Source organism: Athalia rosae, chromosome 5 (assembly GCF_917208135.1).
Source record: "Athalia rosae chromosome 5, iyAthRosa1.1, whole genome shotgun sequence".
Lineage (NCBI taxonomy): Eukaryota > Metazoa > Arthropoda > Insecta > Hymenoptera > Athaliidae > Athalia > Athalia rosae.
In genome coordinates this window covers 11844650-11866942 of record NC_064030.1, presented here as the reverse complement: position 1 = coordinate 11866942, position 22293 = coordinate 11844650, and the positions used below count along the sequence as shown (strand labels likewise).

The following is a 22293-nucleotide window of genomic DNA, read 5'->3' as shown; positions in this document are numbered from 1 at the left end:
TATCAAATATAATACAGATTGTAAATAAAGATGTCTAAATGCTTCGAAAAAAATAAAATAAATAAATACAATAAAGAGGGTTCATTGATAAATATTTAACACCAACTAATATCGTTCTCATTTCGACATATTTATTGGGGGGGGGGGGGGGGCATTGTAACGTGGCGTACGATGGTCCCTACCTAACCTATAAGAAATAGGAGTAATTAATATAAAATTAATAAAATTAATTTTATAAAGTTGTATGGGTGACCATCCGTGAGGGGACATTCATTTGTTTTGAGAACAGGATGCCCCGTAGGAACCGTGATGGCTATGAAAGATCAAATATTAAATACATCGGTCCAATTCGCGACCGATAGAGGGCCAAAACAATGTAGGTCACTCATTAGGGAAGATCTCCCAAGATAATTGAATAAACTGCCCAATTTCCCATGTCAATCGTGCTCTACCCCACCAAGGGTGGTTAGTCTCCGACTTTCCACTCGACAGTTTTTAATCTACAAGTTGGTCGACCAGCATCGCGGATCGTACCTCGGTCTTTCTGCCTGTCTCGGCTTCCTCACTTGTTTGTAGGGTCGGGTTGACCAGCATCGCGGATTGTACCTGGGTCCTTCTGCCTGTCTCGGCTTCCCATTTTAATTGTTTGCATTTTCTGGATTTTGTCTGTTTCGGCATCGCGGATCGTACCTCGGTCTTTCTGCCTGTCCGGCTTACAACATCCATATTCCTGAGTAGAGTCACATAAATAGAGTCTTTAACTTCCAGTTTATAATCGCGATCAAGAGGTTTGATTAAAAATCCCTCAATCGGTAAGAAAGGGGTATAGCCACAAACAAGGGTGATTAACAGCATCGCGGACCGAGCTTCGGCCTCTCTGCCTGTCTAGTTTTCCCCCCACACCTAGATTAATAAATCTTAGGAGATTAATCCAAATATTGTATCCAAAATATTCCTGTTATAGTGTTCAAATTTAGATATTGTTCCTTGATAAAAATAAATATCCTTGTTCAATCCTTTCCTCCTACGTGTTCTTGGTTCCTAATTCATTCGGTCCACCCAGGATGTATTTCCAAACGCCCTGAGATACAGAGTTTCCATTTTATTAAATTTCATTAATCGTTAAAACGATTTGGCGCCCAACATATGAAATAAAAAAGTCTAAGCTCAACGGTAGGAGCATAGCAATATATATCATTTTCAGAGGTTCAAGGGTACATAAGATCATTATTCGCGCTGGCGCAGCATCGAAGTAAAGAATCGGCCTATGCTATCGGGTCCATTACAAATGGCACCATCAAACTTAAGGTGCGCATCACATCTTTCACCAGGGTGCCTTAAAATTTGACCAAAGGAATGGCTGTGGAGCTGACTGGTCGAGTTCTGCATGGTAAACATCGTGCAAAAAAATTTTTTTGTATCGATTGATACCACTTGCAATGAATAAATTCAAAGAAAACTGTATTTTCATTCAATTTACTGACAGAGGCGGCATAAGAAAATTGGAAGGAGTGAGCCCAATGACCGTGGCAGAAATGATTAACGGCACGCAGATACCTAAAAAGGTATATTAAATATTGACTAAATGAATATAAGTCTTATATCCATTGTCATGATCTTTTCATTATAGAGAGCAAAACTCGAATTCAGCCCCATACCTCATTCGCGCATCGAACAACCTTGATTTCCACGGACCTTCAATATGGTTTATTTGTTCGTTATATGTATCTTTCTTAATATGCTTATTAAATTGATTAATTTGTTCGTTATGCCGTTTGTATTTTTAATGTTGATAAAATTATATATAGATTCGTCATAGAAACTAATTACATGTAATGTACCGGTAAACGCACGATCGAGTGACTTTTGTGTTATAGAGGTTCACTCAATATGCGCCAACAGTCTTCAACGGGTCCCACGTATCTCGCTTCAGTATAATTTTGAACTTCATCGTGATTAATGACGTTATCATTCGTGGATTCTCCGACGGTTATAGCGGCGGCGTCATGACCCTTGTTTGTACAAATATTTTACGGATCTTATACTGGAGACACTTTCAACGTTGATGTGACTAATAAACATCATAGCAAGTGCCGGGCAATGAGGTACAACATGACGATTATCAACAATATAACCGCCGGGACTTTCATACGTTGCACCGGTGTTTCTCCTAAGGTAAAGCGAATAACCGTCTTCATCCATAGTAATCTCTTTCCTAAACTGTTTTGAATAATTTTTGGAGCACTTTCCATTCACTTCACACCATGATCCACATGGTCCGTGTATCATATGCTTCATGATAATCTCATGTAAGGAGGGACTTTCGTTTGGGTCAAGGATTTCTGCAGATACATATATACCGATTGACAACTTCGGGCGACGTTACTTTAGAGTCCTATTTCAGCGTCACCAGCATGTGTATGTGCAGCAAACCACGTTTTTGGAACTCGATTAAATATACGTAGGTTATTACTTCACCGAAGAATTTTTGATGTACAATTAGATCTACAATACAATCTTTTTTAATATTAAAAACCCGTGCGCAAATTGAGAAGGAACCTTTTTCCTTTAATTTGTTTTTGTTCTTTCAGTTTCAAATAAAGGGTTAGGGAACAGGTAGGGTACAGGGATAGAATAAGTACTAATGACACTTTCACCAGTTCAGAAGTCAGGATCTGCCTTAAGTGATCAATACCAGTGCCATGCATTGAAAGGGTCGAGGGGTGATTGAGAGCTTCGTCGATAAGGCAGAAGACTCGATCAGAGGAACGTCTAGAGGAAGATCCGAGGAAATTAACTTCGAGGTAGCCAGCAGATGAGAGATGGTAATTATTTAGAGAGGGAGATGTAAAGTTGTTTTTTGGAATGTTAATTTGTTTGTATGTACGTTACCATTGTTAATTTTGTTATTTGAAAAGGGATTCTCATTCACATTTAAAAAAACAAAGAACACACGTCCACGAATAAATTTTTCTTTGAAAAATTCATTTAAACTAATTTGACTCTGATTATTTAGTCAATACATAAGTTCAGTTTTAAGTTATTAAAGCAAGGTGATTTCAGAAGCCGTCAGATTTTCGTAAATTCGCAAAACTTCATCCATCGAACCTGGAAAACAAAATCACAAAAGGGAAAAATCGACATTAATCTTTAAAGGCAATATCAATTCACAAGCCAATAATAAAAGAATGATGTATAAGTAAACCTGTCATTCTAAACTTTTAAAACATAAAGAAGGCGTCATCAATGAGCTTCGCACAAATCTCACACGGAAAACACTAATGTCAAATCGAGGCCAGTTCGTTTCGAGAAGGATAGAACCTGCTTCCCTAATTCTAATCCTAATAAATAAATTAGTATTCTGTGTTTACTTACCTTCTGGGGAAACTCAGTTGAAGAAACAGATTTCAAAAGGAGCACATACCTCTTATCACAATATGTCTGGCCTGTCAAAAGGTTGCTGATGCGGATAGAGATTTTCCTCAATTTCTCGCTACTGCAGATTACACGTCATAGTGATAAGAAAATCTGGCTTGCCATATTTTCTAACAATCCCAATTGAGTTTTGATAATGCTGCATCATATTACGTGGAGACCCTACAAACGTTGAAGGTAAAATGATCATCTTACCGTCACGAGCATTGGTGTTGTTGGCAGCAGATTGCAAATAATCCGCTAATCCGTGATACGTATCTGCCCTTAAATTTTTTTGATTCAACTGTATAAATTGTATTCTATCTTTTTTAATTTTGACATAGTTGTCCACTGCCCATTGTTGAAATAAGCGACGCCCTAGTAAAATGGAATTGAATGCGTTGTCATTATTTCGCAACGCCATTCGGTAGCGAACGTATGCCATTCTCGTCACACGTTTATCGTTGATAGTCTTCAAATCTCTATATCATCCTTGTGTGCCATAGGGATAAAATAGGGAGTAAATCCATAGCTCGGCATTTTTTCGCCGGCTGTGGTAGAAAAAACAGCAGCAACTTCATTCGTCCGTTGAAAGTTGTATCTGCGCCGATCCATTCCTGGTTTCGAAGTGAATAATAATTGTGGCTCATCGGGTAATCCGTCGTAAGTTTCATTTGACTGTTGCCGTTGAGCTTCCATTTTCTCACCCATTATTTTGGGTCGTGGGATCTAGATCAGCCCAGTAATTTAATCGACAATCGATAGCTTTGTTTGGATCCACGATAAAAACTTGTCCGTAGCTTACTCTCTCAGGGGTGAAGGATAGAGTGTTGTATTGATTTGATAATAAATCTGTCCATGTATTTTGAAACAGTACGGTGCACGACGCCCTTCTCCGAAGTTCACCAGAAAAACGAACGCAGTTGGGCCGGAAGGATTGGCAGTGGCTCGAGATGAACAGGACCATGGTGACAGCAATCGTTGAAGGAACGTTCTTTGTTTGCTACCTTTTCAGCTGCAAAATGTATTGCATTGCAATGATCGCACGTTGCATTCATTTCTCCGATATAATGTTCGTTAATTTTCGGTACATCCCGTACTCTAATTAAATGTGGATACCCTCTCTGTCAAACCCTATGTTCTAGTTGACGTTGAGAATTAGGTAATACATTTATATTCGTATAATGCTCTGAAATAACACGCAGTTCAACCTCTGCTGTCTCTGCAATAATTTGTGGTTTCACATCAATCAATATTTCCGAAATTATATTTTTATTACGATTTTGTTCAGCAAGGATAACCCGTCTACGTTGTTGATTAAAAGTATTTTGTTCGCTCCTGATGCGTAAAAATCCAGCGCCCTCTTCAGGTGTGTGATAAAGCTTCCTTCTGGGCATTATTCTGTTTCAAATTCTGGATAACGCAAATTTGAAAGGAATCAGTAATTTACAGCGTACCAAGGTAAAATTAGGCTACACCATAGTCATTGTCGTCATCATCATTATCATTGAAGTCATTATCGATATCACTTCTCAATTCAAGGTCGGTTTGTCAATTTCTGCCTCAATTTGCAATACAAGTACATCTAATCATCTGATCTCATCTTTTTTGTTTTTCAAAATACAAAATCGATTAATATTTATTCGACAATTACACAAGACTAAACAGATACGTAATAATGAATGATATTTACAATACGATAAAAAATCAAACAATCCTTAATAATTACAATACAACAAATAATGTGAATAATCAACGTGCACAACTCAATAGAAATAGCTTGAAGAACCTGAAACAGAAAAATAACGAGCATTTATTACATGCACTTGAGATTGAGATTGAAAATGCCGTTGTGCGGTAGATTCGTTTCATACAAAACACACACACAATTATAGGTATTTATCATGTTGCGAAATTCAGAGTCAACTTTACGGTTCGTAGAGATTTTGCAATTCGAAGTATTGCGCAAGTATCACGCACAATAAAATCAACGACAGACCTGCACGTAACTGGATTTCCACTTCAACGTTCAATGACAGTGACGATTGGTGACGAACTTAATGTGAGTGAATGTGTAGATATTATCTGCAAAATACAAATTAAGAATATCGTTAATCATAGATTTTTTACTTACTTACATACCGACGTTGACGGAAGTACACAATTGAGAAATAATAAAGCTCACATTCTGAAAACCCACCTTCGTAATTTGGACGTATTTTTCACACGAATACGAATGTGTTGCGAATGGATTTAGTAGTTCTTTAGCAAAAAAAAATACCACGCACGCAGACCAAAATTATTGGCTGCAGTTTTTTTCGTCGCAGACAGATTTCTGATTCAGTTGATCAGATGGCAATTTGTTGCGGGTAACCAAGGAAATATCGAATGTGAATCATATTCAAAACGAAAACCTTGTTTAATTATTTACCAAACTGATGATACAACTTCAGCTTTGCCTTCAATCGTCAAAATCATTTGCAAGACGTCAAACTGACAGATCGCCATGAACATCAACACGCCGTTGTTCACGTCGAACTATGCATGTCACCGACAACCAACCGGCATCGCGAAAAAGCGGTGACAATCAAACGATAATTTCGAGATGATTTCGTTAGATGAGTTTTTTTAAGAAGGGAACCAGAGATTTTACGAGTCAATTGCACTCGGTGCTTCGCGCTCGCTCCATTTTGCGTACGTATCAACCCTTACCTCCCACGTTCCGCTCGTTCGCTTCTCGTTAGTGAATATACACTTCTCTCGCCCCGGTATTACAAGAAAATTCTGAGCGCCTCGTATCCGTCGGGGGAAACTTGTCTTTATATTTTATCGCCTATTAGCGTATTTAAATCGATGTGCTCTTGTATGGATGCTTTTCAACACCTGTTACTGCGTGTATATATTATGTATCTATCCTAATTTGTTCTCAAACACTGCGATTCGAGCTAAACCATATGAAACTTTAACTTGACGATGCTTTCACATTAGCGTTATTCTCCCAATAGTAATGTAAAATGTTTACTTTGCGTATGTAATTGGCACCAATTTACCATAAAAATCACTAGAAGTGCGCAAAATAATACCTATAACGAAGCGGTTGGACGTTAAAAACTAAAAAGCGTATGTAAAATTGTTATTTGACAGTACCTCGAATTGGTATGTAGGTGGACTAAGGAAAAATTTAATAATTACATTACATTTCACGATTGTTTTTGGGTATTCGATGTATGTACATGTATTATTTTATGAATACGCATTTGTAATATTCATTCTAAATATTACTGCCAAAAACGCTGAAAAAACAATCATTGATTCCGGATTGCTCTCACAACCATCAAAGATGCATTATGATTAGTGCATGTTAAGATCTAACGAATTCAAAAAAATCGGGGGGTCTGGGAGATTCAACAAATTTGTGATATAATAATTTTATCGAAGAAATTGCGAAAAAAGTGTAACGAAGCCGCGCTTCGTTACTAGACCAATTAGTACCCCCAAACACCGCTAGAGAGCCAAGGCACTAGCCGGCTCTCACTACCGAAACATGACACGTAAGACCTTAGGTTCTATACCGCGGCTCGAAGCGATCGGTCCTATGGTCAGCATCAGCTCAACCAACGAATTTCATCTGCGAGATGAGTCCTTAGAGCCTTGGTTATGATATAAATGCGCTGTGTCGCACATCAGATTTCGCACCGTGCGCCTTAGTCAGTCTAGGGGTCTTGTACTTGAGTATATATAGTGATTATTTGCGATTGGTAAAACTTCCTGAAACACTGAGTACCTGTTCCGACTCCATATCAAGCTTTGGCCAGGCGTTGGTCCCACGATTTCGAATGTTTATCGAACAAAGTCGCTTGCATGGAACCAAACGAATGCATGCTTCTCTTTGATGAATTGAAGGTTAGGGAAGGTGTCGAATACCAACGAAGTACGTCAGAAGGTTGAGGGTTTCCAGGACTTAAGTAGCTTGGGAAATTCCGATGAAGTAGCCACGAGTACTCTCGTTTTCATGGTCCGGGACTTGCTGCACAATTGGAAGCAGCCTATCGGATATTTCTTGACAGGGGGTTCGATTCCCAACGAGACTCTGTCGGTTGTCATTGATCGGATGCTGGACGAGGTCAAGGCAACCGGGTTTAGATGTTCGAGCTATAGTCTGCGATCAGGGTCCCCATAATCAGAGCGTAATTGGCGGGCGGATATCATCTATAGATAAGCCGTACTTTACACGCAGTGGTAAAAAAGTATATGCCCTGTTCGATGTGCCCCACCTCTTGAAAAACTTCCGCAATCAGCTCTTGGTCCATGATATCGTATTCGACGAAGGCCGAAAAGCTTCTTGGGGGGACGTGCGGAAGTTGTGGGATCTTGAAAAATATCAAGCGACCAGAGCGGCGGTGAAATTGTCCGAGAGACACGTCAATCCGTCAATCTTCCAGAGGATGAACTGTCGTCTCGCATTACAAATATTTAGCCACCGGGTATCCGCGGCTATGCAGACTGCCGCAGCGATGCGATGCATCGACACTCCCACCGTTATGAATACGGCGACATTTCTAGGGATTCTTAACGATACCTTTGACCTCCTCAATAGTCGAGTTCCGAACGACGCTGATCCCAACCGCTGTGCGTTATCTGAGCGACGACCCGAAATTCAGGAACGTCTGGAAAACGTACTCGTTAAATCCGCGAAATGGCGAACGCTGACAAACAATGGCCCCAAAATCCCCCCATGCTTCAACGGCTTTAGGCAAACCGTAAAGGGGATACTTTTGCTCTGGGAAGACTTGAAAATTGAGAACGTCAAATTCTTGATGACGGTGAGACTCAATCAGGATCCGTTGGAGAACATGTTCTCGATGGTGCGTTGCCACGGAGGAACGTACAATCAAAATCCGACGGCGCAGCAGTTTCGACTTATCGTTCAGAAAAACATCGTTCTGAACTTGATGAAACCAGCGCAATCTGCGAATTGCTTGGACGACGAGGACGATACACTGCTGAATGTCGAAGAGCAAACAACTGTGTCTAACCGGACGAGGAAAGATACCGATTCTAACCTCGCATGCGGTGTTGTGGGAAAGATGAATGTCGAACTGGACGTAGACGAAAATACAGATGACGATGTCCACCGAATCGTCGCGCGTGCCAACGACATATTCAAGGCAGATCAAGCATCGCTCACCGAATGCGCAGTTGAGTTTTTTGCCGGGTACATCGCCAAAAAGTCTATCGATAAGACAAACTGCGAACGGTGTCGCGAAGAACTCATCAATCCCGACCCGACGCTTGCCGCTACCAGGCAAATATTGACGTACTTCAGGGCTTACGAAACCAAAGATGAGAAGGAATTTGGACATTTGTGCGTGGCAACACCCAGATTTTCCTTGACCTTTGATGTCATGACTGCGGTCTTCGACAACTGGTATCCACGCTACAGAGCCCAGTACGGAATCCAAGACAAGATCTTTGATTTGATTCAGCGCGCCGTGCATATCAGCGACCATGGTTGGTTCCAAGACGAAGTGTGCGGACAGCATCGGCGTGACTTGGCCTACAACTTCATGCGCGTGAAAATTAACAAAGATGTCAAATGGTGAGGAGACCAATGCCGAACACAAAATACCCGAAACATGGGTCAAAGGCCTCCGCAGAAACTGAGAAATCTGCATAGCACGTGAACCATCAACGTGAGGTGTGTTCGGGGCGATTCGGGGTTGTTACGTACACGTCGCTGCTCGCACCTCTTCAGGACCTAGAGGTGTTTGAGTCGTCCGACGCGGGAGACTTTGTCAATAGCCTCCTCGTGGCGTCTCCTGGAAATGCTCTTCATGAGTAGCTGATAATTGACAAATATAATTTTCGGTGGCGTCATTGATTCCCATTGTCATTTTTTGGCAAATTCCATACTTGAGATCATGCGAGAAATTCACATGCAGTGTGTTCGATGCAGGTAATGGCAAACGTTTCAATTCGCTTTTGGATGTCAATGTGCACAGTCATAAATTTATAAATTGACCACTTCTTCAATGCGCTAATTCTTAAGGATCTATATAAGTATGGTATCATGTAGAAGGCTTGGAATTACACGGCGAAAACTTTTCACATCTAAGCGTATTTTATTTATAACACCATCAGCATACCGAATTATTGATCATTTACAGCTATTGTGTGAACTTACGTCGAGAAACAGAGATAAAACCGATACGGATACGGTACATATTCCCCCATCCTACGTTCCCCCGCCACGACCGCCACGAGCTGCGACGGTCGCCGCCGCGCTCACCTCGGTTGAATCGTTTTTGACGGCAAATAAGATGACCGTACGTACTTCAAAAAATTCACGTTTATCCCTCAAGATTTGTAGCATTCATAATTTTTTTTCCCATTGAAATACTAATTACAAGAGCGATTGTGTGGACATAAACAGTGCAAAAACCGAACTCGGCATCACCAGGCTATTGCTGGGCCGGCAAGATGTTTAGTTTTACTTAGCGTTTGGCACCGGACAGGTAAAATCGGTTGCTGAAACGAGTGTACACGAAAATGAGAGAACGAGACATTTTAATAACGCCATCGACAGAATACAAAGACACGAGTGGACGACGTGTAACTCGTATGCGAACATAACGACGATACGTAATACGAATACCGGTGAACCTTGAACAACCGACCAAAACCTGCGAATTGATGAAAGACAATTCTAAATAACAATGTTTAACAATTTTTTGACGTCCAACCTGGGCCTAGTCTCAAAAGACAACTTAGGGGTGTTTCCGTGGGGGTGAAATGAGCTTGTGAAAAAATCGCCCAACCTATCTCCCACCGAAGCAAAGCGGATTGCTAATATGACTGGACTATAACCATCCGGCGCTGCAAGAAAATAATTATAGGTGCAGGTTGTTGAATTAAGACGTACGCCGGGCTAATTTTTAATTTTTTTTATTTTTTCGGCAGCACATAAAAAACGCCTGCGCCCCCCTCCCCCGCGCTCCAGTAAGGCTATGAAATTGGGGTCGGGCTGACCCCCCCCGCCGCCGCTGCCTTTGGTGGCTCTGGCGCCTTTCGCGCCTTTCGCGTCTTTGGCGCCTTTCGCGCCATCCTCTTTCTTGTCCCCGCCGCGGCGGTTTTTGGACCATCGATATCTGGTAAACAATTAAACAACATTCTTGTTAAATCGCGTCATGCATGCATCCTCTCAATCATGTATTACACATAATATCTGCACCCAAAGAAAATGACTCATGCAATGAACTAGAAGAATCGGAACTCACGATCACGACAATCACGACAATTATGACATCGGAGGTCAAGCGATAAGTGATATGCACTTATAGTTATAAAAAAACACATACTCAGTGTATGCCATTGAAAAGAATACATTGCTGTAACGAGAACAACAATAATATATAATAGTAATGATCGAGAGAATGTCCCTTTTCGGAAAGAGAATTTAATATAGGGGAAGGCGGGGCAAAACAGGATAGAAATCAGGATAGGACAGGAGCAAGATGAGTCATCACGAAACAAGATTTTGATTTGTTTAGAAATGATCGAAAAAGACTTGGAACATCGTTCTTGATCAAATTAGTTTTTCTCTCATGCTCTCCTGAAGTACCCAGTTTTGCCCGACCTACCCATAGTGCGACTAAAAAAAAGAAGACAAGCATATTATTTAGTAGGTTCACTCTAATGTTGTAATCGAGTACATGTACTTTTCTGTAACTCCAGTCTTTTTCTTGTCATTTGTCGAATTCTTTTCGTTAAATCATTGATGACAAAACTGTTCAATTATTGCATTATTCAAAACTTACTTTTCACCTCTTTCTTCTCTCGCGTCTGCTCGCGACCTTTTCTCTCTCTCTCCTTTTTTTTTCTCTCCTTTTCCTTTTGTCTTTTCTCTATTTCATCCCGCTCCTTATGCCGGAGCTCACGCGCCACCCGCCTCCTCTCCACCTCCGCTTCCCTTTCTTTGGATGTCTCTCGTCGCTGGTTCTCCATAGTTCTTTTCATAGAAAATTCATAAAACAAAGCTTTAACCTAGCTTGTACAGAAAGCGAGTTGGAATAATTTTTTTTTCATGAATCACGACTCGAGTTTCCGATCAAAATTAAAAATCGAAACGCAATCGAGTATATCCACTAGGGTGTCCGTTAATAAACGATTTTTTTTTAGCCTCCCCTAGATTTTTAGTTTATCGTCTAACGAAAGATATAAGACCATCCTACTATGCCCGTTCTGAATTTTCTGACTTTTATTACTTTTATTGCAAAATTATTATTATTCAGACGGAACTTTGTTGTTGATTTGTAGAACATTCAATCTTCTATGAGAATATGTAGGGGAACGCGGGGCAAAACGGGGTACTGCAGCTACGCCCGAACATTGTGAGACTTGAATACGATGAAACTTCTGTATTTATTCGTATTTGAACTAAAAAAACAAAGATTTTTAGTTGCCATGAAAAAAAAGTAATAATTTCATTGGATATGAAAAGTAAAATTATATTAACATTTGGAGGTATCGACATCAATAATTTTGTTCGACTTGGTTATAAAATAAAACAAATTTCTAAAACCAGGAATTATGTTAGAAGACCTTTTTGATCATTTCAAAAAAAGATTTTTACAAAATTTTTGAGGTACTCTATTTTGCCCTAGTACCTCGGTTTGCCCCGACTTTCCCTACATCTCATTGCTGTAATATAGAGTATGAAAAGTGGCAAAATCTCATGCAATTGAAAAGGAAGATTTATCGTCTTTAGGGCAAGAGTTTATATAAATGTTGAGAATTTTTATTTTTATTACTTCATACGAACAAAAATAACGTGTGACTTACCGTATTAGCTCTTTGGCGTTTTCCGAAATGCTCTTGCGATGCAAGTTCAACAGAAACTGGCGTTTTTCATCTCATATACGCGAATGATTGTGTGGGTAACAATAGGAGCACCATTATTGCCTCGGCGGCGATCGCTCATTGGTAGCGATGCAGCGTTGTAACTACTTCCGGTCAAATTTAATATTTATATGATCGTGGCCAAACACAAAGTAGTCGTTTTTTCTATGAGTTCATTAGACCTCCGGAAACATATCAATGAAAGTTTGACAAATTTTTGAACAGGTTTAGTGTCAAAACTTTGTTAGAAAATCAAAAACCGATATTTCGCAACGTGTCAACGTTCAGCGGAATAACTTTACTCCGGTAGGTTTTCCGGAACAAGTGTTCACATAAAAGTTGTTTATTATGATATTATGTAAAAGATTAGCTGCAGCACGAAATTTTATCAAAATTAGTTAACTTGAAAATTGCAGAAGACCCCGTAAATAGATTCTTTCTATAGCCAAAAATCGCGTGGACCCTGCTCAAAACTCGAAAATGTTTATTTCACCCATTACATTTTTATCTAATCACTTCATTTGTTATATACTTTAAAATAATGAATATTTCGAAAACACGTGCATAACAACGGCCCTTTTTCTCACATGTAGAGTGGATCGGAAATTGATTATTGATAGCGTGGACTTCACGCAGGGCGAAAATGGATATTACTTCGCTAGGGGGTCGATAAACTCTTTTTCAAAATTTCCAACATTGTTCGAAATTTCAGTTTAAAAATTTCAGAAATGTTATAGATTTCGAAAATTTCAGAAATTCAAAATCACGGTTTTTAGAATTTCCAGACGCTTCCGACCAATTTTCAGAATATTAAAATACCTGCAATTGTTGTAAAAAGCACGGTGTGCATCAAGGGAGGAAGGCTATTTCTCCCCCTTGTAGCACAATGTACTATTTGCAACTTAAAAAAATGAGAACATGAAAATTTCTATTAAAAGCATCTGAAATACGATTTTCTGGTATTCAAAACTTGCAAAAACTATTAGGAATGTCTTATAAAATCAAAGTAAAAAAATAGTCAGTGGAAAAAATTCTGAATTTGGCGATTTCTTATAGCTAAACATAGGGTGGACCCCACTTTCAAACGATGACTTAATTAGTAATACTCACAAAATATGATATTAATTCCTCGCAAAATGAGTAATTTTTAGGAGAAGAAAAATTAATCTCACAAAGAATTCGTATTAGGTGCAAAATACGTTGATAATTTTCAAAAGAAAGAACTATTCTTCGAAGATTTTCATTCTAGGCATTTAAAAAAAAAAAAAAAAATGACGATAATAAACTTAACGTAAGAGGAACGTTTTCCCGAGAATGAGTAATTTTGCGTAAATAAAATGCGAATTTTCGAAAAAGTTATTAATTGCTACGTTTAATATACCAACAATTAAAAAATGTATTTCAGGAAGAAACCAACCTATTATTTAATTTTGGATAAATGACCACCTATCGCAACATTAAATAACAATTTTCGAAGGAGTGAGATAAAATACATAGGTACCGTCCATCAGGGACCGTTAACCATTGTATGTATTCCCAGGTGATTTTCATGAAATATCCATTATTGTTTAACTTCGAATCATGAAAAATTTAGTAATTAGTTTTTGTGAAAGATAGAAATAGTTATTAAAAAATAAATAATCAATAATTTTATTCGAAGTCAACATTCCTTTTCAGGAACTTGAGAATTTTATTGAAAGCAATCGTTCTTTTTCATGACAATTGTTGATTCCATTAAATAAAATTATTTACCGTCGTTAAAATTGTTATTTTTATTCGAAAAAAATCATTGATTTTTTGAATAATCGTTAATCTCATTCAAGGATATTATAAAGAATATAACCTATAGTTTTTGAAATGATTATTATTTATTCTTACAACCAGAGATAATCAATGTGTTTAGAAATCGTTAATTACTTAAATAAAAATTAGCGATGTTTGAAGAATTCTGAGGATTTTTTCATTTTTATGTTAATCTACAATTAACTAATACGAGAAAAATGAAAAATCACGGCAATATAAAACGTTGACATAATTGAAGATGAATGCAAAAACTAAATTCAACAGTTGTCGGTACACACGTCGGTGGTGCAGAGCGAGCGAGCAGATTCAATGCGTTTGGTAAACGCATTGCAACGTTGATTTTAATCTGAATAGTTTTCGCGACTCGCCGCCGCGTCTAGTGAGAGGGCGGGAACTCGCGAGGATTAGTATCGACATTACAGCGCGGTCAAGCGTCCCATAAGCGTTGACTGTCTTTAGCAATCTTCAGTCAACGCTCGATCTAGCTATTGAAGCAAGCTTCTTGTCGAAGAAACCTACGTTTTGGAAAGTTGTTTACCTTTCGATTCGCTACAGCTCTCGTCCCCTAGTGGGATCGCGTTTGGAAAGGTTTTTCGTGAGTGTTGTGCCAGGAGAAAGACTAGTTGGTTTCGGGTGATGTGGAAGGGAGCTCCGGATTTTTCATCGTCAATTTGCTCGAAGATGGTCTCTGGGAAGGAACTCTTGGACTGTAGCAATAGAACAAGTGCTGATGAATCTTTCAAAATCAGTATGCTTCTAGGACAAAGGAATGTGTTAGTTGTGATGAAGCGATATGGTAAGTACCAATGGCAGGCAAACGTCATAGTTGGCTTACCGACAACTGCCGGGTGCGTGGCCAGTAAGTGATTTGACTGCTGCTGACGACGCACCTCATTGGACGTAAACCTTCTTTGTTTTGAAGTCTTCCACCGTTTCGGTCATTTGGAACTTTTGTCGGCGGGTAGGATTGGAGAGGAGCTTCCCGTTTGTGAAGTCCCAGAAGAGAAACCGAATTCTTTCGTGACTTTACATGGAAAGAGCTAAAGAATTTGTTGACTTCATTTCACCTGTGGAAGTAGGATCCATTGATTCCTCGTATTAGGACAAATACTGCTGCATCCTTCGGTATCGAAATGCTTGTGGTGGAAAGGAAAGTGTTAATTGCGTTGATACAGCACAGCAGGTACATTAGGAAGGCATTGGTTATGATTGACTTGTATACAACTTTGGGGGAGGTAGGTTGAATTTTGTCACCTGCAACTTGTAATGACTAACAGTATCAGCGGGAGACCTCCATCTTGGAAAGTTTTTCTCTCTCTGATTTTGTTACAGGTTTTATAGCCGAGTAGGATTGGAAAGGAACCCCAAGTTTGTGGCGTGCCAGGAGGGAAAGCATCCTTTTGTGATATCTGGGTAGTAGTGTTGGATCGTTCGGCGTTGGTTTTCCTGTAGGAATAGGAACCCTCGATTTGTGTCATTGGAGCAGAAACTGCTGTATTTTGCGATATCCGTATGCTTGTGGAACAAGAGGAAATGCTGGTTGTTTTGATTCGAGACAGTGGGTACGTTGGAATACGTTAGAAACTCAAAGTTTATGATTGACTCGCACCCATGCTGTTTGTTACTCACGTGATTGCTTCGCGAATTGGACGAACTTGAGCACCTTGCATAGCATCAATCAATACATCTGTTTTACGATATATTGAAAATTTTATAAGGCAATCACTGTCGGTAGCGATTACCGATGATTCGACGAGCTTTGTCCTTCTAACCTCACAAGCGGACGACGAGCTGGTGAGTGAACACCCGATATTTCGATCATCGATCAAGTCGACAAACATGTCGCACTATTCAGAGTTTTATTACCAAGATTATTTATGTTCGTTCATGGAACTAAGAGTGCTATCACAAGGGCATGTAAAATACAACACACATCCCAGCAATGACGATTCCGTCACTTCTATTCTGTGCCGCCATTGTGTTGACTTGCCACTAGACGGGCTCCGATATCAGCTGCCAGCGCGGCAAGCGGTAGCCATGAGGCCGCTGTCCCATGGACTCCGTATTCGTTGCGGAGTTATTCCGGTCAACCGATCCGCAATCTAGGGTTTTTCCAAGAGCCAATCAGCAGCGCTCCGGCATTCTCGACTCCGGGCTTTCTTAAATGCCGTTCTCCCATGGTCCGAAATTTTTACGGACGTAACAATGTTCTGCCAATTGCAGTGTCTCCTTCTGGTGCACAATTCGAAATGCACGATTTTGATTTGATGATGAGGTTCCGAGAGCGTACAGTCCGCAATCATGTGCCAGACGAACTTGAAAACACCGGACCATATCCGTAAAAGCAAAAAGACAACACAAATATTGACAGCACATATCAACAGAAGAATAATAACAAACGAGAAGAGCGAGCATTAAAGTGACGTGAACACGAACAGCATTACCTCAACCGTTAACTGAATCATCAGTCAACGCCTCAACTCTATTACAGAGTATTATCAATTCATTACCTGCGTGATAATAATGGATGCAGAAACTTTATTGATATCCATCTCTGTTTTGTGGATAAAGTGGCGTAAAATTCGGCAGCCTTCGCAGCAGCGAATTATGCGCAGAAAGTTGTTGAAGTTATTGACGATGCACGAATTTATGGAGGCTGAAGAACACCAACGACCTCGCAGATTTTGGGTGCGACCGATATTTGAATTGGAAAGTCGACTTCGCCAGGGTGCAAGCAATAACTTAGTTCGAGAGATGCTGTTACATGATCATGAGAAGTATATTACCTATTTTCGAATGACGCCTGAATGTTTTGAAAAGTTGCTGGCTCTCACAAGACCCAACTTGACAAAAAAGACGGTAGTGCGTACTCCAATCTCAGCTCGTACTCGACTCGAAATCGTACTGCGTTATCTGGCATCCGGGGACAGTATGGTATCAATTTCATTTGCCTTTAGAATCGGAAACAATACTGCATCTAAAATTATTGCTGAAGGTTGTGAAGAAATTTGGCGATGTTTAAAAGACACAGTATTCTTGGTTGACAACGCAGAGAATTGGACATCTGTAGCAGAAGATTTTGAAGCAAAATGGAATGTTCCGAATTGTATTGGGGCTATTGATGGGAAACACGTCACGCTGCAAGTGAGTATATGCGAGGTACCCGTTTAACTAGTTGTGATGATGTGATAAACATATTGATGCCGGTATTTTTTAATAGGCTCCAGCAAATAGTGGTTCCACATTTTATAACTATAAGGGCAGTCACAGCATAGTACTGCTGGCGTGTAGTGATGCGCACTATCGCTTCACATTAGTGGATATTGGAGCAGAAGGTCGTCAGAGCGATGGCGGGGTCTTCAGAAATAGTGAGATGGGTGGTACGTTTGAGGGAGATCGGTTTCAACTACCTTCATCTCGAGCTGTTAGCAGTGATGGACCAATCTTGCCATATGTTCTTGTGGCTGATGAAGCTTTTCCGCTCACAGAATACATGATGAGACCTTATCCTCGAAGCCGTGCATTAGATCGGAGAAAAAAAGTCTTTAATTACCGGCTCAGTAGGGCTCGCAGAGTGGTTGAAAGCGCATTTGGTATTCTTGCAGCAAAATGGAGGATCTTTCGTAAGCCAATTGAGGCATCTGTACCCACTGCTAAGAAAATTGTGCAAGCAGCGTGTTGCCTCCATAATTATATATTATCGTACGAGGCAGAAACGCCTTTGCGGCCAAGATTTTATTCAACTTTAAGCACTGATGAACGGTGTGCAACCTCCTTTGGGCTTTCTGACATCCAATATCTTGGACCACACACACGCAGTCGACATGCAACACAGATAAGGGAAGACTATGCTACCTTTTTCGAAGGCGCAGGTGCAGTTCCCTGACAATGGGAGAGAGCAATGCAGAACGATTTTTAAAACATTGTTAAATGATTCGGCTTGTGCAAAAACTTGGTTCGTCTACCGCTTGCTTACCCAATAGCTCTAAATCTATAAATATGTATCAATAAATTGTTTTCCCGATTATAATTTCTCCACCGTTTTGAAATACTTCAGAGTTAAGATTCAAGTTTCCCATTTAGGTGAAGAGTTATCAAAAGCTAGGATGAGGTGTGAAGAAGCTCATACTTCAAGAAATAGTCAGCAAAAGAAGTACAACTCTATTTCAAAACATGTCCAAAAATAAGTTCTGAAGCATAGAATTTCAGTCTGGTAAATTTAATTGATCTTCAACCTCCATCAGCTGGGTTAGGAAACTAATTTCTAGTCGGCATCTCTCACGATACGGAATCCTCCGCAAGCCTTCGCCCAGCCTAGCCAGGAACCCGTCCACTGCATCTGTTTGTGGTACTTTTTCTTGCAATGCAGATACTAGTGCAGATCGCAATTCGACGTTATTGTCAGCTGTGGTCTTTCGCCCTAAAATTCAAATCAGTTAACAAGTCATCGGTGTATCGGATGCAGGGACTTTGAAATTTGATTCTTTGCAATATACCTAGTAATTTTGACCCGGGATTTTATAAAATTAGTAGAAATATAGAAAAAAAGACAGCTGATCCAAAGTTTTTATGTTAGATGTACTTACTTTTTGCTCCTGGTGTTGGAGTCCTTGAGGGTGGTGGTGGTGACCTCATTGAATTATTCACTACATCGAATGGGTCAACAGACGAAGATGTCGATCCCCCTGACGAAGTAGCAGGAGAAACATACGAAATGTTGCAGTTAGGCGGAACACTAGAACATCCACTATCATCTGAGGTGGCGGCTGCGGTTGAAGATGGCTCAATATTACTCACAGTTCTAGGAAATAAAACATCAATTTGATCATACAGTACAGACACGATTTTGTTGGCAATTCTGATCATTAATGAAATCAAAATGTACGTACGGAATGCTTGGTAGCGAGTCGCATAAAAAACTCATTTGCTCATAGAACCGGAAACATTGTTTTCCTTTGTTCAAAATGTCAGCAGCAGACCCACTTGGCTTGTACTTCATAAGTTTATTTCTCGATTTGGTGAAACAATCCCTTAAATATTGCCATCGCTTCTTGATCGCCTCAGTTGTCATTGTTCCTGTGATAACATTCAATACAGTCATTGATGTAAATTTCGTCTCTCTCCTGTTCTGACTCAATGGATGTTTTATAAAAGAGTCGAGACTCCTCTGTCAGAAATAGTTCTGTGACCAGAGCCTACAGCCCCTACTTATAATTATGCAGCTACGAAAAACTGATGTTTTGTCACATTGATAATAATTTCTAAAAAAAAAACCTCTAAGCGCTTGGCCAACTTCTAGCCACAGTGCATCCTTTTTAAGTTTTGTTCGCTTCCTGATGGGCAGCTTGATATTATAAAGTGCAGGTCTCATGAATACGACTTGTATCAAAATTTCATCTCTTCCTTCAATTTGGGAGGTCTCGTCGGTAGTTATTTGCGTATTTGTTGAGATAGTATCCACCCTCGGGACTGCAAAAATGTGCAAATACCAATAGATGTTCATAGAAATGACGATGTTGCATGACGATACTTAAGTAAACCAACTTACTATAAGTTACAACAAAATTGTCATCAACGTGGAGCAGGTCATTTTCTTCAGTGAAGTGCATGAAGCACTTGTGCTGAATAATATTGTTACAACCCCCTATCAGCCATCCGCAATATCCACACTTGACGGGCTGTCAATCACAACAGTAGCATAAATTCCTGATTGAAGGTCAGTAGAATTGACAAACAAGACATAATGTTTCGGTGCCCAATATACTTATTATATTGGTTAAGCTATTCTGATAAGTTATAATATTATATTACCGTAGTTTTTGTATGATAACTTACGGGATCGATGGACTGGTTCATTGTGTACTTCTTGCATGCGATGCCGTATTTTTTATTATTACAAATTTATTTTATTCTTGAGTTTGCTTTGTTGTTTAAGGTTAGTTTACTTGTTTTATTCTGAGCAATCGACTTGTTGCGCAAAATTTTACGAATGCCCGCAATGTACACGGAACAAAATGACCGGAACGTCGCTGATTGGCCCTTGGAAAAACCCTAGATTGCGGATCGGTTGACCGGAATAACTCCGCAACGAATACGGAGTCCATGGGACAGCGGCCTGAGAGCGCCGCTTTTCTGGGGCCCAATCACAGTATAGGGAATAACCACACCCGTGGTTTCTCTTCTACAGAATTATGTTGGAATGGTTTTGGATATAGCTGGCTGTACGATGACGACGGTGGTGAATCCGATCGAAACGACCTACCGGTGATCAAAGATTATCATATCCCAGCTCTCCGACCACTGACGTTATTGAAATTACACTTAAATGACAGCTCGTCCGCGATTCATATAGCGAAAGTGCATCCAAATTTCCCGAAATGCTTTTGATTTAGGAGATACCTAATAAAACAGTCGGCCCTACAGCGCTTTTTCTATCCCCTAGCAGTAAAGATACTCGGTAGTCCGCCCGTTCTTTTGGATGTACTTGGCGCGAGACTCTACCGAGTCTCTTGACCTATTAACTGTCAGACTGTGCTGAGCGTTTCGGATCAGTGTGTCCCGCGCCATGTCGCATTCGGTGCGTATGGTGATGGTAAAGCTGGGTTACGCATTCATACCCGATAAATGCGGTGGAAACTCAGCGAAAAACCGGCGGTGGCTCCATGCCCAAGGAACTAGCGAAAAGATCTCGGTGCGATCTAGCTCTTGTCTCACTGAGATCTCACTGTATCATCGAGTAGAAAGCCAGTGCCAGTCTTTCGCTGAGATCCCACGTCCGGTACATCCCAGCATAGAGCATTTTCACTGCGATCCCACCGCGTTTATCGGGCATAAAGCCAGCGATGATCTTTCGCTGAGATCCCACGGCGATCATTAGATACAAATGCAGCACTAGTCTTTCGCTGAGATCCCACCGCGGTCATTGAGTATGAAATGCAGCGCTAGTCTTTCGCTGAGATCCCACCGCGTTTATCAAGTATGAATGCAGCGCCAGTCTCCTCACTAAAATCTTGCTGTTGGTTTATCGGGTCGAATCCAGCGCCTTTCTTCCGCTGAGATCTCACCGCGTTCATTAGGCATAGAGCCAGCGCTAGTCTCTCATTGAGATCCCACCGCGTTTACCAAGTATGAATGCAGCGCCAGTCGCACTAAAATCTTGCTGCTGGTTTATCGGGTCGGATCCAGTGCCTTTTTTCCGCTAAGATGCCACCGCGTTCATCAGGTATAGAGCCAGCGCTGGTCCCTCGCTGAGATCCCACCGCGTTCATCAGGTATAGAGCCAGCGCCGGTCTTCCGCTGAAATCCCAGCGCGTTCATTGGGTATGTATGCAGCGCTAGTCTTTCACTGAGATCTCGCTGCTTGTTCATCAGATATGAATTGTGACGGCGTATTTTTCCCCGGGTGGGTTTTACCCGGGAATTTGTCGTCGACACTTCGTCGCGATCCTGTTCAAAGAAAAAAAAGATTTTCAACGAACAATCTCAAACTCAAGAAACCCAAAACACAAACGAAACTTTTGAACTCAAAACTCCAAACTTAAAATGACTTCCAAATCACAGAAGGTGGACGCCAGACGTTTGACGCCGTTTTTCTCTAACACCTAGAAACCAATCCAATCCAATTGACTGCAGGATCCAACGGCTCGCTGACTAGGCTCAGGCACATCCGAGAACTGGTGGAGAGGCGTGGATTGGGCAACTACCAATTAAGGGCGAAACAAACAAAATCAAAACTCCAAAAGTGAGCAAGAATAGAAATTTTTTCATGCGGCTGAAGCCCATCCATTCAATGCAGCAAGAGTAAAAAAGAATGAAACCAATGCAAAAGCGGGAGTTAAGGAATAAAAGTCGGGAGACGGCACATCATTTCTTAAATTAGCCCTTTCGGAGAACGATAGTCCTTATTACTAATTAATTATCCTATACGCGGGAGAGGCAATTCGGGAGTACAATTAATCGAATTTACTAGAGAAGTTGAACGGGAGATTCAGTTCCGGATAAATCGTGGCTACACTGCACGGACACGATGATATTTTAGTCAACGCGACCTACTCAGTTCTTCATATCACGGAATTCAAATACAATAAACGCAAATTGCCATTACTAAGCAAAAAAAAAAAAAAAAAGATACAATAAGCGGCAAGCAAAACGGAAGAAACTACAAAGTAATTATGCCAA

At 40.5% G+C, this 22293-nt stretch overlaps 2 protein-coding genes and 1 long non-coding RNA gene across 6 annotated transcripts; 1 reads left to right on the top strand and 2 right to left on the bottom strand.

Annotated features, from left to right (window-relative positions):
- Positions 1-10343: 10343 nt before the first annotated feature.
- LOC125500901 lies at positions 10344-14021 on the bottom strand. Its single transcript, XR_007278366.1, has 3 exons — positions 12256-14021; positions 11232-11422; positions 10344-10562 (listed from the first exon to the last, which is right to left on the bottom strand). It is a non-coding gene; the product is annotated as an uncharacterized LOC125500901 (long non-coding RNA).
- Positions 14022-14215: 194 nt separating this feature from the next.
- On the top strand, positions 14216-18134 carry LOC125500900 (protein ALP1-like). Of its 3 annotated transcripts, none has more exons than XM_048655063.1 (3): positions 14216-14911; positions 15081-17259; positions 17336-18134. In XM_048655063.1, exons 2-3 carry the CDS (start codon positions 16639-16641, stop codon positions 17999-18001), a joined length of 1287 nt encoding a protein of 428 aa, XP_048511020.1. In that variant the 5' UTR covers positions 14216-14911; positions 15081-16638; the 3' UTR covers positions 18002-18134. The 3 variants fall into 3 exon arrangements, with proteins under 3 accessions (XP_048511020.1, XP_048511019.1, XP_048511018.1); XM_048655062.1 differs by having other exon boundaries at positions 15038-17259; XM_048655061.1 differs by having other exon boundaries at positions 14216-15350; positions 15448-17259.
- Positions 18135-18253: 119 nt separating this feature from the next.
- LOC105685836 lies at positions 18254-21394 on the bottom strand. 2 transcript variants are annotated; one of them, XM_048655064.1, is made up of 7 exons: positions 21238-21394; positions 19951-20373; positions 19664-19793; positions 19390-19584; positions 19005-19191; positions 18702-18916; positions 18254-18535 (listed from the first exon to the last, which is right to left on the bottom strand). In XM_048655064.1, exons 2-7 carry the CDS (start codon positions 19969-19971, stop codon positions 18321-18323), a joined length of 963 nt encoding a protein of 320 aa, XP_048511021.1. In that variant the 5' UTR covers positions 19972-20373; positions 21238-21394; the 3' UTR covers positions 18254-18320. The 2 variants fall into 2 exon arrangements, with proteins under 2 accessions (XP_048511021.1, XP_048511022.1); XM_048655065.1 differs by lacking the exon at positions 21238-21394 and having other exon boundaries at positions 19664-19821; positions 19951-20412.
- Between the last annotated feature and the right edge of the window lie 899 nt (positions 21395-22293).

What these genes read in the sequence shown, in the direction of transcription:
- LOC125500900 (XM_048655063.1), top strand. Translation starts at nt 16,639, where the DNA reads ATGGATGCAGAAACTTTATTGATATCCATCTCTGTTTTGTGGATAAAG. An exon ending in GGAAACACGTCACGCTGCAA is followed by an intron (nt 17,260 to 17,335) that starts GTGAGTATATGC and finishes ATTTTTTAATAG; the next exon opens with GCTCCAGCAAATAGTGGTTC.
- LOC105685836 (XM_048655064.1), bottom strand. Translation starts at nt 19,971, where the DNA reads ATGAACCAGTCCATCGATCCC. An exon ending in AGTTGGCCAAGCGCTTAGAG is followed by an intron (nt 19,192 to 19,389) that starts GTTTTTTTTTTA and finishes ATGTTATCACAG; the next exon opens with GAACAATGACAACTGAGGCG. An exon ending in GACTCGCTACCAAGCATTCC is followed by an intron (nt 18,917 to 19,004) that starts GTACGTACATTT and finishes TTTATTTCCTAG; the next exon opens with AACTGTGAGTAATATTGAGC.